Source organism: Macrobrachium nipponense, chromosome 11 (genome assembly GCF_015104395.2).
Source record: "Macrobrachium nipponense isolate FS-2020 chromosome 11, ASM1510439v2, whole genome shotgun sequence".
NCBI lineage: Eukaryota > Metazoa > Arthropoda > Malacostraca > Decapoda > Palaemonidae > Macrobrachium > Macrobrachium nipponense.
In genome coordinates, this window is record NC_061087.1 from 98,307,166 (window position 1) to 98,324,665 (window position 17,500).

Consider the following 17,500-nt stretch of genomic DNA (forward strand, 5'->3'; position numbering starts at 1 on the left):
AAGAAAGAAGAGAAAGAGAAGAAGCAAAAAGCAGCAGAAGAGGAAAGAGAAAGAATAAAAGAGGAAAGAGAAATCGCAAGGACATGAAGGGAAATGGAATTAATAAAAGCTAGATCCACATTACCTGTAACACCGTCTAACCCTAACCAAGGTAATCAAGACCCTGTATTTGATGTAGTGAGAGTACAGAAGTTAATCCCTAAGTTTTACTGAAGAAGCTCCAGATGAGTTTTTTGATCACTTTGAGAAAGTGGCTTCAGGTATGGGATGGCCAGAGGATAAATGGTCAGTTTTGCTACAAAGTGTCTTGATTGGTAAAGGGAGAAGTGCTTATCTAGCCTTAACAGCTGATCAGTGTAAAGACTACAAGGTACTTAAACACAGTGTGCTACAAGTTTACCAGATGACCCCAGAGTACTACAATGAGAGATTCAGAAATTTAAGAAAAGATGAAAAGGGAACCTTCTTAGATTATGATTACAAGTGAGAAGGTGTTTCAAACGTTGGGTAGAAGCTGCTAAAGTTAAAACTTTTGATGAGTTAGAAGAGTACTTGTTCTTGAACAGTATCTTAAGGGAATTCCTGAAACATATAAGAGCTTATTTAAGAGAGAGAGAAGTGAAGAAACTTGACAAAGCCGCTACACTTAGTGAAGATTACAATATAATCAGTAGCAAACGTAATTACAATGTCAAGTACCAGAGTCAACAACGCCCAGGTTTTAAGTCTTATCCAAATAACAGGAACAAATTTAATGGGAAACCTTCAAGTGATACTACTAAGAGTACACAAGGAAATACAGCTCAGCAAATTAATGTGAAATCCTCATCCAGTTTTTCAAGACAGTTACAGAAACCTAATGTTGTCTGTTTCAAGTGTGGAAGAGTAGGACACTACAGTCAAGAGTGTTACCGGAATCAACAGCAGTCAAAACCAGTTAGTCAAGTTGTGAAACAAACTACGAAGAGCAGTGTGGGAAAGAATCAGACTCCAGAGAAGAATGAAACTAAACAGCTGAATGGTTTAGCAACCAGTGGAAATGTTACCTCAAGCAGTGAGTGGTTAAGCAGTGTGGAGGCTTTTAAGCCATATATCTATGAGGGTATGCTGTCAACTCAAGAAGGAAGTATGCAGGGTACCAGTCAAGATATTACGTGATACAGGGAGTAACCATAGTGTGGTAGTACGTGGTTCTCACCCTCAGTTGGAGAAGAGTCTCACAGGAGATTCAGTTATTTTGAAGGGTATAGGAGGAGAGGAAGTAACTCCTATATGCCGCTTACACCTGTCATGTGAATTGGTGACAGGGAATGTTGATTTTGCTGTAAAGGACTCACTGGCTGTGGAAGGTATACATGTTCTGTTGGGGAATGAAGTTGGTGGTGTGCCATTTATTCCTTGTCCTGTAGTGACAGACAAACCATTGAGGATTAGTCCTACAGAAGAGTTGGAGAAGAATAACCCCACACTGTTTTCCTAGTTGTGTAACTACCAGAAGTATGAAGAGGACTACGACTGTAAGTGAAGAAACTGAGGATTTACACACCCAAGAAGGATCAAGTGAAGGATCTTTGTGCTTAGAAGAATTATTCCAGGGAAGTGAAGTTTCCCATAGTGCTGACCAAGAAGAGATTTCCCAAGAAGATGAAGAAGACGACGACGAAGAAGAAGAACCTGATGTTCCTGAAGAGACTCCGAGTAGTCAAAGTGTTGCTGAAGACAGTAGTGAAACTACAGTAGCTGAGTTAGCAGATATTGAGAATTCAACCCTTGAAGTTGGTCAAGTGACAAGAGAGAAGCTGATGGACTTGCAGAAGAAGGATGCATCGTTAACTGATTTGTTCTTCAGAGTTGTTGATCGAGAAGAGATGCAACAAACTCCTACCTGTTACTATCTGAAGGAAGGTTTACTGATGAGGAAGTATAGACTACAGATATACCAGGAGATGCTGAATGGGCGAATATCATCAAATTTTGATTCCATATCCATTGAGAAAGCAAGTGATTGCAGTAGCTCATGAGTCTGGACATATGGGAATCAGGAAGACTGTGGAGAAGATCATGAAATATTTTTTCTGGCCTGGACTTCACAGAGATGTTAGCAGGTTCTGTCGTGAGTGTCATACCTGCCAGATAGCTGGAAAACCGAATGAAACCATCAAGAAAGCCCCCCTACAACCTATAGAAGTTAGAGGAGAACCCTTTAGCAAAGTGATTATTGATATGGTTGGACCATTGCCGAAGACAAAGAAAGGAAATGAGTATTTGTTGACATTAATGTGTCCAGTGACAAGGTATCCAGAAGCAATCCCTGTTAGAAACATATCTGCCAAGATAGTTGCTGAAAAACTTGTGGAGTTTTTCTCAAAGTTTGGAATACCAGAAATAGTACAAAGTGACAGAGGAACAAACTTTACTTCAAAGTTGTTCCAGGATGTGATGAATTTGTTAGGAGTGAAACAACAGTTATCCACTGCCTATCATCCAGAAACTCAAGGTGCCTTGGAAAGGTTCCACCAGACATTGAAAAGTATGCTGACAAAGTATTGTTCTGAGTCAGGTAGAGAATGGGATGTTGGTTTACCATTAATGTTGTTTGAAGTTAGGAATGCTTATCAAGAAAGTATGGGATGTTCACCTAATGAGATGATTTTTGGAAGAGAAGTGAGAGGACCGTTGAAGATTCTTGCAGAAAATTGGGAAGAAAATCAAGAGGAAAGCCAAGCAGAGTATGTGAAGAACTTAAGGAAGAGGTTGAAAGAGATTAGAAAATTCTCTTTAGAAAACTTGAAAATTAGTCAAGAGAAAATGAAAAGGAGATTTGATGCTAAGACTAAGCTAAGAAGTTTTAGTGTTGGTCAACAAGTGTTAGTGTTCTTACCTGTCAAGAGATTTCCCTCACTAATAAACAAGGTCCTTACAAGATAATTCAGAAGTTAAGTGATAGAACTTATGTGATTGATACACCAGAAAGAAGAAGAAAACAAAGGAAGATACATGTGAACCTCTTGAAACCTTATTTCTCAGAAACTAAAACTGAAACTGTGTCAGTAACCCAGACAACTTTATCTACAGAAGACGATGATGGCTACGAATTGGGAGCTGCAAGCAAGATGAATAATTCTTCAATTTTGGAAAATTTGGAGGATAAACTGAAACATCTGAGTGTTGAACAAGGTGAAGACTTAAGTGACGTAATTAGAAGTTTACCAGAATTTTTTTTCAGATGTGCCTAGACGTACTGATCTGACCAAGCATGAAATCAAGATTCAAGAAGATGGAAAACCTTTCAAGCAAAGAGCCTATCGCTTATCACCGTATCATCGAGATGTTTTGAAGAAAGAAGTTGAGTATTTGCTGCAACATGGATTAGCAGAACCCAGTTCAAGTCACTTCAGTTCTCCATGTGTGTTAGTGAAGAAACCAGATGGTTCATTTAGGATGTGTACTGATTATAGGAAGCTGAATTCTATCAGTGTGGCTGATAATTATCCTTTGCCTCTTATAGATCAGTTACTTGATAATATTGGGCAAGCCAAGTTTGTTTCCAAGATAGACTTGTTGAAAGGATATTATCAAATTCCCTTAGATGAGAATGCGAAGCTGCTATCAGCTTTTATTACTCCTTTTGGACTATATCAGTATACTGTTCTGCCGTTTGGTCTGATGAATGCACCCACGCAACATTTCAACGAGTGATGGATCAAACTGTTAGGATCAATAGAAGGAGTAGGTGTATACCTAGATGACATCGTGATTTACTCTACAACGTGGGAAGAACATCTGAAGATTCTGAAGAAAGTTTTCAAGAAACTACAAGAAGCAGGATTAACAGTCAACCTAGAGAAGAGTGAGTTTGGAAAGGCAACTGTACAGTATCTTGGGTTTGAAGTTGGGAAAGGCCTTCTTGCTCCAGTAAATGCTAATGTAGAAGGTATCCGTAAGGCTACCCCACCTACTACCAGGAAACAGCTACAGAGATTTTTGGGGATGGCTGGTTTCTATCGTCGTTTTTGCCCAAATTTCTCAGCCGTAGTAGCTCCCTTGACAGACTTGACTAGTCCCAAAGCTAAGTTTATTTGGACTCCAGAGTGTCAAGAATCCTTTGAGAAGGTAAAAGCCATTTTAACTTCAAGACCAGTACTTCAAGCTCCAGACTTCGACAAGAAATTTGTGATACAAGTTGATGCGTCAGACTGTGGTGTTGGAGCTGTTCTACTTCAAGAAGATGAAAATAATATCTACCATCCTGTATGCTTCATGTCTACAAAATTGAAAAAAACATCAGAAAGTATATTCGACAATTGAAAAGGAAACTTTAGCCTTAATCACTGCATTGAAAAAATTTGAAGTGTATGTGAATAGACCTAGGAATGAAGAAATTGTAGTGTTTTCTGATCACAATCCACTGTCATTTATCCAGAAAATGAAAAATCATAATCAAAGACTGACCAGGTGGTCTTTGTGCCTGCAACAGTATAACTTAAGAGTGCAGCACATTAGTGGCAAAAACAATGTAGTTGCTGATTATTTATCTCGTTGCGAATCGTTAGATTCAACACCGTGATAAAAAATCTTCTGGGGGAGGTATATTATATATTGCTACTTTCAAAATGCATGTTTTCCCCTCTTTGAAATGTCTTGTAGATTGTGTAACATTTTTTCAGATTCCTAGATAGCTTAGAATAGGATGTTTTAAAATGTGTGTTCAGATTTCGCATTAACATCTTGTAAAAGAATATATATCTAACGTAAAGAGAGAGATCCTTGTCTTTTCAAAGCTGCAAATGTTTAACTTTTATGTCAGCACTTTGAAATTAGAGTCTGCGAGATCCGTTTGCGTCCCTGCTCTGTCAGCGTGTTTGATAATGAGCTCGACTCTTTTTACGTGGTCATCAAAAACATGTCAATCTTAATTATCGTTTACCCTCCGTTTCAATCGGGTACGTATCTGTTGAGCAGTCTTGTCTTGTACGCGTATATCTTTGTCAAGTCCCACGTGGATGTTGCACATTGTGTGTGTAAGATTGCGTCAGATTTCAGAAATTTCGAGAAGCTTTCGTGCCTAGAACGTTTTGAGACATCTGCTCTGTCATTTCCGCAAGGAAGAGTTTTCATTCGATCTTAAGACCTCGAGGCAGTTAGATCTCCCTCTCTCTCTCTCGCTCTCTCTCTCTCTCACTCGACATCGAGATTAAATTAACGTAACGTAAATTTGGTCACTCATATTGTGAGAATTGTATATTTGATATTTTTCTTAGAATTTTATTTGTAGTTTATTTAATTTCTTTTGTGGAATCTGAACAAACATTTCGTAACGGCACCTTGTTTTTTGTGAAAGTGTAATTTACAAGAGAAGAAAAGAAGTTGGTATACCAAAAAAGGTAAAGTGTGTTATATTTTTATTAGTTGCAACTAATAATTGTTAGGAACAGTGAATAACTAATAATGGATAGGGAGTGTGTTTAATTAATAATTGATAGGAACTGTTGTCTGTTACGAAGGGTTTGGTAAAAACTGTTGGTTAGTGTTTTTGAATGAAAAAGATTTACACTTTTACACATTGCTGATATTTTTTGTGTTTGTGTCTGTTCCATTGTTTGTGCATTTATTCATTTTCTTATTGAAGTGTGTCTTTTTGTTTTATATTTTCATTTGCATTCACCATTTAATGACTTAGTTTATTTTTCATTGCTTTATCATTGCACATTTAATTAAATTTAACACTTGTGAATTTATTTGCATTTACTTAGAATTCTTTTCAAGTTTTATTGTTGTTTAGCACTTGTAAATTAATTTCAAATTTTCAATTATTGCCTAACACTTTTGAATTTTGATTGAATTAATTTTCTTGAATTTTGTGATAAATAATTTTGATTTAATTTTACTTAATTTGATCAAGAATTAATTAAACTTTACTTTGTTTTCAAGTAACAGTAATTTTCCCTGATATTGTGAATTTCACATTATAAATTTTGAATTTAATAATAAATTTTTGTATTTAAAATTTTTATAAGTGTTTTCTTTATCTTACACCAGTATAAATATATATAATTATGACTATATTTATGATAGGTAGAGACATAGAGTGGTAATTGATTTGCTTTCCTTCAATTTAATTGAAGTGACTTAGAACCAGGGAAGTACTTAGACTTCTGAAATCAGGGAAATACTTAGAGTTTTGAAAGTTGTTGATGGAGTGATGCCCTTTGATTAATTTAATTACTTACAAGATTACCTCACACCTGTTTTGATGAACTTAGTCTGATTTTCTGCAATACTGGTAAGTGTTAAGGGATCACTGTTGCCTTTAGAGTATTCAGTCGTTTAAATGTGTTATGAGGGTTCAGGTGTCTGGCTTTTGGTGAGGTAATATTTGATGCATGGTAACCAGATACTTGGCACTTCGTAACAATACACACACACACACACACACACACACACACACATATATATATATATATATACTACACCGGAATTTAAGTAAAAGCATGTTACATATTGTTCGGTAACTGTTAGAAAGTATTTATTAATATTTGTGGGATAAATCCGTTTTATGTCATAAAATTGATTACATAATGTAAGAATATTTTGTACGCACACACACACACGTGTCTATATTATCATATTATTATTATTTATTAATATTATTATATTATATATATATCTATAATATGTTTATGTATATACATATATATATATATATATATATATATATATATATATATATATATATATATATATATATCCTATATATATTTATATATATATATATACCGGAGCGCAGACATAAGAGGTTCAGGAGGTCCATTGATACTAAACATGAAGGCCAAGATTTATTATAAAAACGTTTCGCACATCAACTTTGTGCATCTTCAGTCTGTAAAAAGAGAAATGCATATATTAAAAACTAAAAACAGGATTCACAATAGTATTCATTAAATGCAATAAAATATAAATAGTTAAAAAGAGAAGAAGAACCACTGAGGTACCAACCGACTAGAATGGAAGGAAAGCAAGGAATGATTTTTGAGAGAGCCAGGTCCAAGACGTTGACTATGCCAGATGTAGAGGTGAAGCCGAGGTGTTGTTATTCAATGGGGGAACCAGCCTTTTAATAATTAAAGATTCCAAGGTAGTTAGGTGGTCCGGGTCTTTAGTATAAACCTATTATCGAGAAGTGCTGTTTTGATACATTTATTTTGCATTTGGTGGCATGATTCTTGATACTAGAAAATTCAGGATTACTAATTTTTTGACCTGTTCTATAGCTGAATATATGCATTTCTCTTTTTACGGACTGAAGATGCACAAAGTTGATGTGCGAAACGTTTTTATAATAAATCTTGGCCTTCATGTTTAGTATCAATGGACCTCCTGAACCTCTTATATATATATATATATATATGATTATAATATATATCTATATAGCATACCACACACACTATTTTACCAATATCATATTACAAATATACGGTATCATGTATATGTGATATATATACATGAATTATATCATTTATACACCACACACACACACACACATCACACACCACACACATATATATATATATATATATATATATATATATATATATATATACTATATATTATACATACCGGAATTTAAGTAAAGCATGTTACATATTGTTCGGTAACTGTTAGAAAGTATTTATTAATATTTGTGGGATAAATCCGTTTTATTGTCATAAAAATTGATTAACATAATGTAAGAAATATTTTGTACGCACACACACACGTGTCTATATATATATATATTATATATATATATATATATATATATATATATATTATATATATATATACGTGTGTGTGTGTGTTTGCGCAAAAGGCATTCTTACATTGTATAATCAATTTTATGACATAAACCGGATTTATCTCCCAAATTCCAATAAATACTTTCTAACAGTTACCGAACAATATGTAACATGCTTTTACTTAACTTTCTGTAATCTCAAACAAAATTAATGTAAGCGAATATAACCTTATACTTTGAATGCGTATAAACTCTGCAATGAAAGCAATAACTGACCGCAATGATGACTCATCAAATAATAGATTGACTGGCTTATCAAAATCGTGTTGCAACGACATTGGTGATCGGCGCCATTAGACCATCAAAGTATGTTATTTCAACTTTGTAAATAAGTTACGTTTGGGTTAAGTATTTTCTAGTTCCCTTACTCTGTTGAGACTATTATTACTATTATCATAATTATTAAAATATCTCGTTCCCTTGCTCTGTTAAGACTACTACTACTATACTACTACTACTACTGCTACTGCTACTATTATTATTGTTACTATTATTTTCCAGCTCCCTTACTCTGTTGAGACTATTATTATTATTATTATTATTATTATTATTATTATTATTATTATTATTATTTTATTATTATTGAAAGATATTGCTGCATCAACTGCATTTAACTTGTATATAAAAAGAAAAAAAAGAAATAAAATAGAGAAGATTATTTACAAGTTGAATGCAGCTGATGAAGCAATATCTTTCAATAAGACTTGTTTGAAAGAGGGTCTCCTTCCAATATTATTATTATTATTATTACTATTATTATTTTCCAGTTCCCTTGCTCTGTTAAGACTAATATTATTATTAATTTGACGGAAGTAGACCCTCTCTTAAACGAATCCCGTTGAATACAAAGGTTGCATTATTCAAGTTGATAATTCTGACCAAGATGAACAGAGCCACTGTTCTTTTCCGTCGTGTAACACCGATTCTGAGAAGTCGCTTTCGGTGAAGATAACGTGATAACTCGTGACGAGAAGGGAATGAACTGGCCGTGGTGTTACGCGTCTCGTAGTTTACGTAATTTGCATTATTTTTTCATGATAAAACTATTTCTCTAGTAGGAGTTTTAATGTTTAGAACTTTATTTTACTCATATATATTTATGTATAATAAAGAAATTCCCCATAGACCAAATTTAACTTTTACGCAAAGGAAAATAGTGACATGTTGTTCTTTTCAGTCAAGACTTGTTTTATATTAATACATTAGAAACATGTGCAATAAAAAAATTATATATAATAGCATACTTACACACACACATACATAATATCTCAACATAATATCCTGCTCGCATAGGGAAATAAAAGGCGCGGAAACTCCCAAAACCTACGTCAGCACGCGGTTGCCTAGTGTAAATTATGGCAACACTTCCGATTTTTTTTTTTTTTTATCTGTTGAGTGGTTGTTTAAAATAAAATGTAATAAACATAACAGGCAGTTCGAGTTACCACGATAGCAATTGTTTATTTTGTATTGGTATGTGTAAAGCTCTATCTTGATAACAATGAAAGCGACTTCCGTTTTGTTTTCTGAGTTCTTGTTTGTTGTCTAAGAGAGAGAGAGAGAGAGAGAGAGAGAGAGAGAGAGAGAGAGAGAGAGAGAGAGAATAACTTTTTTATGAAATAGTTTATGAAATGTCTATATTCATTACGTATTTCCATGATCATTTTTTTTCTTTTTTTTTTGCATATTGTTACGATTGGTGTTGGTGGTGGTTGAGGTTTTGGTGTGGGTAGGTATTATGCAAATGTTTAAATTAAAATAAAAACCAAAACGAAAATAAAATAAAAATCGATTGTATTTACTCTGACTGATCTCAAATAACCCCTAGGTCATAGGATTATGTAAAGTTATGCAAAATTATACTAGGTTTATTTATAAAACACTTCAATAATCAGAACAACTTTTTTTATATAATTGCAATAATTGTTTATTCATATGATTTAAATATAAAATTATATGATTTGTTACAACTATTATATGATATATTTGCAAAGGACTAGGAGTTTGCATCACTTTTACTCACTTTGTTTCTTCACATATGATAGGTTTTTATTATTGAACAAGTAAGTGATAAAGATAGAATATTCTCTCTAAATATGACATATCTTTTTACCCTACTTTACAATAATAGCAATGGTAATAATAGTCACTATATGAATAGATAAAAAAATACTTGTGAAGCAAATAAACTATTTGTAAACAGTAAATGCTGCTATAGCAACTAGAAAGACATTCATTTATCGAAAAGAGAAAATATTCTATATCATAGCATATGAAAATATAGAGTAATTTACATTATCATTACAGTCTCTGATGTACAGTATTATAAGTTGTAATGGTTACTTGTCAAAAATAGGCTAAACCATCACAACATAACAAAGAGTGTAGTAAGCAAAAATACGTTATCCTCTACCGGGCCCAAAAACAAGCCCGCTATATATAGGCCTTGGGTATACCCAACGACCTTTCCACCCCTAGTGACTACTGACAGACCCGCTACCCGTGCTACTACCGCACCACCTTTTCATCGGGCAAAACGCCAGGTCGCGCAATAAAAGTAACTTTGATGGTTTATAAGAAAATAACAAAGAAAAGGAGGGAGAAAATATTTTGTTGACATATGCGCGAAGTAATTACAAAGGCGTTGGTAAAGTTATGTATTAGATTCTGAAGAGTAGCAGTTTTGTCAAGATAGCCGCAACACTGGACAGTTGAAAAATTACATTTACGCATTTCTCGGGTTAAACAAGAACATATATTCCCCAAAAACGGGTCAACAGGTCTTAGACATCCTTAAAAAGATTTGGCAGGACAGGACATCAACTCGAGATATAAGGACGGAAATATCTTATCATTTTATTTACTCAGATAATTCTATAGTCATTCTAACGCCTCTTTGTATAATCTACAGTAATACTAACGTCACTATCTTCCTCATATCCTTCAGGATTACTAACGCTATCAATGAGAGAATAAGGAATGGTCAAAGATGGCGACCACTCGCTCGGACATAAGCAGTAAGAGTCTGCCGATTCTCAACCCCGTTTTCGACCAAGAAGGTGAGAAATTCATGAAGAGAGAGAGAGATAATTATTTATTATACCCGACAGTAACTTTTTTCTTATTTGATCATCCATTTTGGAATGAAAGCTAATTAATTCGAGAGAGAGAGAGAGAGAGAGAGAGAGAGAGAGAGAGAGAGAGAAAACTGTATATTATAACTGAGTGTACATTTTTTCTTATTTGATCATCCATTTTTCAAATAAAGCTAATTAAGTAGAGAGAGAGATAATAATAATAATAATAATAATAATAATAATAATAATAATAATAATAATAATAATAATAATGAAAGCAACAATTAGTAATAACAAGATGTTGTCTTGCAGTTACTGCCAAAGAAAAACCCTCAAAGAGCTCTATAAAAAATAATTACAGTAGTCATAATAAAAAAAATGCAAAAGTTACAATTCTAAAACACGTCTGCATTAGAAATGATGAAGTGATTTTATATTGCAGTAATGAAATAGCATAGCCATTATTATTATTATTATTATTATATTATAAGATGCTGCCTAAGAGCAAGGGTACGTGTTGGCATAAAGCCTGCATAAAATAAAACAACAACAGCAAATAAATAACAAAATCTTCATTCCAATAATGACACCAGGATGTACAAGCTACAACACAAATACAAATACCAGCTTTTATCAGTAACTACAATATCAAATGCATCGCAAGCCGTAGAATTAACAGCAATAATTATCATTAAGGTAATTAAAATAGCCATTACATCGGCAGCCTTAGTAATAATAAATGTAATAATGACACTTTTTTTTAATATTGCAGTATCCTTGCCGGCAACGCACCTGGGTCATGTGACCTACTCAGATATTCATCGTCAAACTCCAGGTACCGTTCATGTCATCAGCGGCCGCCCCATTGTACAGCCTGTAGTGATCAATGGACCGCGATGCCCTTATTGTGGTGTGAGTAGCTGAATTATAAAATTTCGCTTTGGATAAGAGGGAACAAGGGAGATGTTATCATAGTTAGCGACATTATTATTATTATTATTATTATTATTATTATTATTATTATTATTATTATTATTGAAAGCCCTATTTATTTATTTACTGTGATAAATAAATTTGTAAGGAATATCCCTGAAATTGACTCCTCCTGATGAATCATATCGGCGCAATACTCGCTGTATCAGACAGCAACGTTAGCAGCAAATATAATCAAACATGTTTGTTTCGAAGTCTTGAATAATAATAATTTTTGTGAAAGATGATGGCAGCATCAGTTGAATTGATTTTATATATGTAAAGACCATTTATAAAATCAATTCCACTGATGCTGCCACCCTCTTTTACAAAGCATGTTTGAGAGAGGGTCTCCAACCTTCAAATAATAACACCCTCAAAATGGCGAAACCCTTTCGATGGCGTCTCACGGAATTTCAGATGGGAGTGCTACAACCTCAGTTCACCCTGTGCGGCCTTTTATTCGCCCTCTTCTTCTTCCCCTTCGGCATCATCCTTTGCTTCCTTCTTAGAGAAAACATCTGCACGAACTGCCACCTGGCCTTTGCATAACGAAGGATGCTCCTCTAGGTAATGTATATAGCCTCTGGTGTTTTCGTTTCTTTGGTAACCTCGTGCTTTTGTTGACGAGAGAGAAAAGAGGCGGAAATGTTTGTGTGTGTGTGTGTATGTGTGCGCCGCGCGTGAGAGAGAGAGGGAGAGAGAGAGAGAGAGAGCATCCGTTTAGTTTTGACGCCCATGCATATTCAAATATTTATGTATTATCACATATATACACACGCACTATATAAATACACACACAGACATATATATATATATATATGTGTGTGTGTGTATGCATATGAGAAGTGTGCATATGCCTTGATGTGTTTGTGTGCTCTCATCTCAAACATCTAGAGTTTTGTTATCTGATTATCACTGACTGATAATCTGAAATATCTCGTTCTGGTCTTTCTTTAGCAGAGGCTCCAGAAAAACTTGTTTCATAACCAAACATTCCAATATTTTGATATCTTTACCAAGGTCTTTCTTGCATGAATTCAACCACATCCTCGTCCGTAACTCCATTCCTTTCGATGAGACAGTCGGTTGTTTATATTTGCTCTGTTTCGTTTCGATTCGAGTTCCTTTCGACGAGACAGTCTTTTGTTTACTCCTGGTCTGTTTCGTTTCGATTCGAGTTCATGATTTGATTTCTCTACCCTCTTCGTAGTGTCTAAAGGTATCTTCATATGGTCTGTTCATATCTGAACTTATTTCAGTTTCTCTTTCTTTTCGTATTTCCTCTAAAATTTGTTCTCAGTGTTGTTTTAACGTAGTTTAGTCACCGCAGAATTGATTCATTTTTCGAGTTAGGGTACACTCGGCTTTTTCAAAATAAATTCCTTCCCTGTCTCTTCGTTCCTTACTTCTTCAGAGTCTTAATTAAGATAACATGAAAACGTAAACATGAAATCTCTCGCATCTTCCACTAAGATTAATTGTGGTAACTCGTCTTGGAACGATCTTATTAAGACCACAGCTAACTCGTGCTTGTAAAGATCTACGTAGATACTCGCCTCACAATCGGCTTCAGATACCCGTACGAATTATAAATCCCTGTATGAGAGCTAGCTATTCTCTTCTGTGATTCATGTTCAAGTCGAAAATATTGAAATGTTCAAGTTCGCCGTTTTGTCGTAGCACGAGGAAAGAGGCGAAAAATACAGTTTTGAATATTACCAGGAGTCTCCTTTATTGGTGAAATTTAGGAAGTCCGAAGAGAGAGAGAGAGAGAGAGAGAGAGAGAGAGAGAGAGAGAGAGAGAGAGAGACTTTTATGTTTGCATTTGTGCTTTTACGTGGGGATGTTATACATGAACGTAAATGTCACATTTTGTTATATTTACCATTATTTTCCTGAATACTTTGAACGATTGTTCTTCGGGTCTTTACGCGTGAATATTTTGTTATCAACAGCTTCAGACTTGAGTTCCCAGAACAATAATATCTTTGACGTCAATTTCTCGGTTGCCGATTAGCTGAGATACGACGTCACTGCCAGGGGTCACCTGAGCAAAAACCACCAAAAAAAGTTAGAAATCTCGTCAAATGTAACCAATCAAAGTGACTTATTATAAAACACTGCAAAGTTGATAGTCGCTGGAGCCATCTAAATTTAAAAATTCTTATCGTAATTATCTAATTAACCAGATATTGAACAGTTGATGAGCAATAACGGTGCGTGTGACAAGGGATCCATTGGACGTACATCTGAGGACATACAAGATCCACATTGTCAGAATTATACTTTACAACCTTGATATTCTTGTAATGCTTCCATGTTCCCAGATTTGTTTAAAAATTCTCAACTGATTATTCTTTCTTTTGAGTGTTTTTTTCTTTTGTCTCCTCAGGTGTTTAGTTGATCGTCCTTATGCCAAACTTCTCATTCGACGAGAGAGAGAGAGAGAGAGAGAGAGAGAGAGAGAGAGAGAGAGAGAGAGAGATGTGTTTAATTAAACCGAAAAACTGATTTTTTTCGTCGATAAATGTCATGATCAAAGGTTCCCAGAAATGTAATTTTTTTCCATAAAAAAAAAGACAGAATGGGAAATAGTTCCTCACTGTGACAATGACAGTATTTACATTGTTTAAAGAAAAACTCTTATCATTGGATTACATTGTGTTTACGTGTCAGCTGCTTTATCGCTTGCAACCTTGGGTTAACAGTAAATCATTTGCCTATATTTATAGCAGGTTACATCAGAGTCTGAAATAAAAAGATAATTCTTTTCTATCTGTGGTGGCTACATTCATCTGATAGGGAACCTGAACATATTCAAAAACGCATTCTTTGATATAAAAAACACTATTTTTAAACAGAAGTAATATGCTTACGACTAACGGACTTAAAATTCTCACCCACCTGCTGTGTTCCGATAGCACTGAAAGTTACAGAGATACAGAAGCTGTTATTCATAACAGTTTGCGTACCTCGGTTCCTTCAGTTATTCTACCTTTAAAAACTTGAGTAATTTTTTTTGTAAGTTGTAAAAGTAGAATATTTCCACATGGAAGATTCAACTTTTTTTATCTGAATACTCATATACAGATGTAAATGAGTGGAATTTCTAGCATCTACGTTATAGGATATATAACATATAACATGCATATTCTTCATGACAACTTCTGAAGTCATCGCTTCAGTTTTCTTTTGTAAAGATCTTTGCTATGAAGGAACTATATATTAGAGAAAATTCACTTCATATGATATTCGTAGAAGCAACGCGTGAAAACAGCAGAGAAATATTTTTTTTTTACTTACATTTATTTCCTTTTCAGCTCATGACCTCGGAACTAGCTGACGATGGAAATACTTTGGATTTTTCTCTCTGCTGACAACCTGAAAGGAGGAGGCAGGAACCAGAATCCTATAGGATCTTGTTAAAAGCTGACTGCCCTCCAAGGAACCTTTCAACAATCCTTGCCAAGTCTCACCTATCTTGACAGATTTCAACAAAATACTCCCATATTCATGACATCCATATTTCTTGAAGGGAAGGTTCCACAAACATGGTGCTTATGTAGATAACTATTCATCATTCATCATCATTATCATTCATCTTTTATGCTTTTATCGGCACTGGGAAAATGTATTTCACATTATGCAAAGTTTTAAACAAGAATATTGTGGAGAAACTTTACATGAGTATCTTGCATTAACTTTTCTGTGATTTTAATATGTAATAGTCTTCTATCTTGGGAGATAATTATTATTATGACGTAGGATAAGGTAGATTTAAGTGGAAAATATAAGGCATTTAGTTTGTAGTGTGCATTGAAGTGTGTGTAACAGTAATATGACTTGACGAGCCAAGTATGAACGAGGATGAAATGTTAACGAGTTATGCGAATACTTGCTAAGGAAAATAAATATTTCTTACCAGATTTTATCATCATTAACATTTTCTGTATCTGTCACGATCTCTATCGCCTTGCTTCTTTTTAATTAATCACATTGGGTAACACGTAATATTAGCAAGTTGCTATAATTGGCAACGGATGCTTACAGGCTGCCCTATGAGAAAGAGCCCGCACTGGCATAAGGACAGCTTAATCTAAAAAAAAACGATATGCATAAAATTACCCAATAGGTAACAGAAAATAGAATGACAATCATGGAGAACAAACGAAATTAAACTTCTCCAAATTTCAGCAAGTGCCTATTTACTGTTCAGGGATCGTGTTTGCCGACAAAATACTTTTTGTCGTGATTTATTAAAAGCAGTTTGGAAGTTCGGTTGTTGAACTTTTGTGGCCTCGTGGTCAAAATAGTAAACTGTAAAACGTTCCCAGTTTACTTAGTAATCAACTTGTGTGGTCTAACATTGTGAGGTTTCCCTCTTGGTCGATGCTATGGTTCTCAAGGGCAAAAGTGTCGAAACCTTTGGGTAAGCAAAATGAGTTCTCATCTTTATTTATATGTTATTGAGCATTGGGACTGTATGATAATACATCGTCATCATCTTTGTTTTATAGAGTAACTTGTCTATCGATGTTAAACAGGATAATCTTATCAGCATCGCAAGTCCTTGGCATTGAGACCCGTATCTCTGGCCCACGGGAAGAAAAAGTAAACAGTCACTATAATTAAACTAAAATAAAATTCATTGGTGATTTTAAAAATCTGATTTAATATAATGTATGAGAAAGTACGCTGTAGAGTTATAGTTTTCATTGGTTGCTTGTGCTACTTCCTGCCTCGTGATCATGGCTCTCGACGCCCCTGATAATAACTATTTCCGAATACGGGTCTTTATTTTTTCCTGAAATATCCAGAAATTTTCTCTTGTTAGTTATAGGGGCAATTCATGGTATCGAGAACAAAGAGAACCTCCTCAGTGGCGTGGTCGGTATGGTGTTGGCGTGCCACTTCGCTGGCCGCGAGTTCGATTCACGGGCATTCCATTGAGGTGTGAGAGAAGTGTGTTTCTGATGATGAGATTCACTCTCGAACGTGGTTCGGAAGTCACATAAAGTCGTTGGTCCCATTGCTGAATAACCACTGGTTCCATGTAACGTAAAATCACCATAGACAAGCAAACAATCAAGAAAAAAGTTGAATTAACCAACACAGTAGTGCTGAATAAAGTGACAACCACAAAAACTTTCAATGGAGAGCGTATCATAATAAGACGCTTGTTTGCATAACAATGGAAAGTTGCATCAGTCAAGCGTTAGGTTGCTTAGGTAATGAGAAGTGGGTTACAATCTATAACTGTAGTTACAACACCTTCGGTAGTGTGGCGTAAAAAAAATTTTCCTTATGCATATGGAAAGTTAGTCTACAACATTAATAAACTTTAATCAGGAAGACTCATATTTATCAACTTAAGTTCGTTCATGAGGCAAAAAAAATGGAAACCCTCCGAAGTTTCGTTACTGGAATAAATAAAGTGAAGCAATGAAATAGTAATTATGGCCAGAGCTATGAATAAGACGGGCCACTCACAGTCGATCTGGTTGTACGATGAGAACTGAGTGGGAGGAGACTCCAAAACAATGACTGCAAACTCACGTTACTGCCCCGTCTGAACAAGGTAGTCAGTCTTGAGTTGGCAGCCACACAGTTCGAA

General features: G+C 34.8%; 1 protein-coding gene across 2 annotated transcripts in view; it reads left to right on the forward strand.

The window, feature by feature from the left end:
• Positions 1-15,812, forward strand: part of LOC135207799 (membrane protein BRI3-like) — a 21,381-nt gene extending 5,569 nt beyond the window's left edge. For both annotated transcript variants that reach the window (XM_064239640.1, XM_064239630.1), the window contains 4 exons: positions 10,782-10,893; positions 11,684-11,823; positions 12,304-12,453; positions 15,207-15,812. In XM_064239640.1, the coding sequence (XP_064095710.1) occupies positions 10,824-10,893; positions 11,684-11,823; positions 12,304-12,435 (342 nt within the window). In that variant the 5' untranslated portion in view covers positions 10,782-10,823 and the 3' untranslated portion in view covers positions 12,436-12,453; positions 15,207-15,812. The remainder of the gene's footprint in view (positions 1-10,781; positions 10,894-11,683; positions 11,824-12,303; positions 12,454-15,206) is intronic.
• The last annotated feature ends 1,688 nt before the right edge of the window (positions 15,813-17,500 follow it).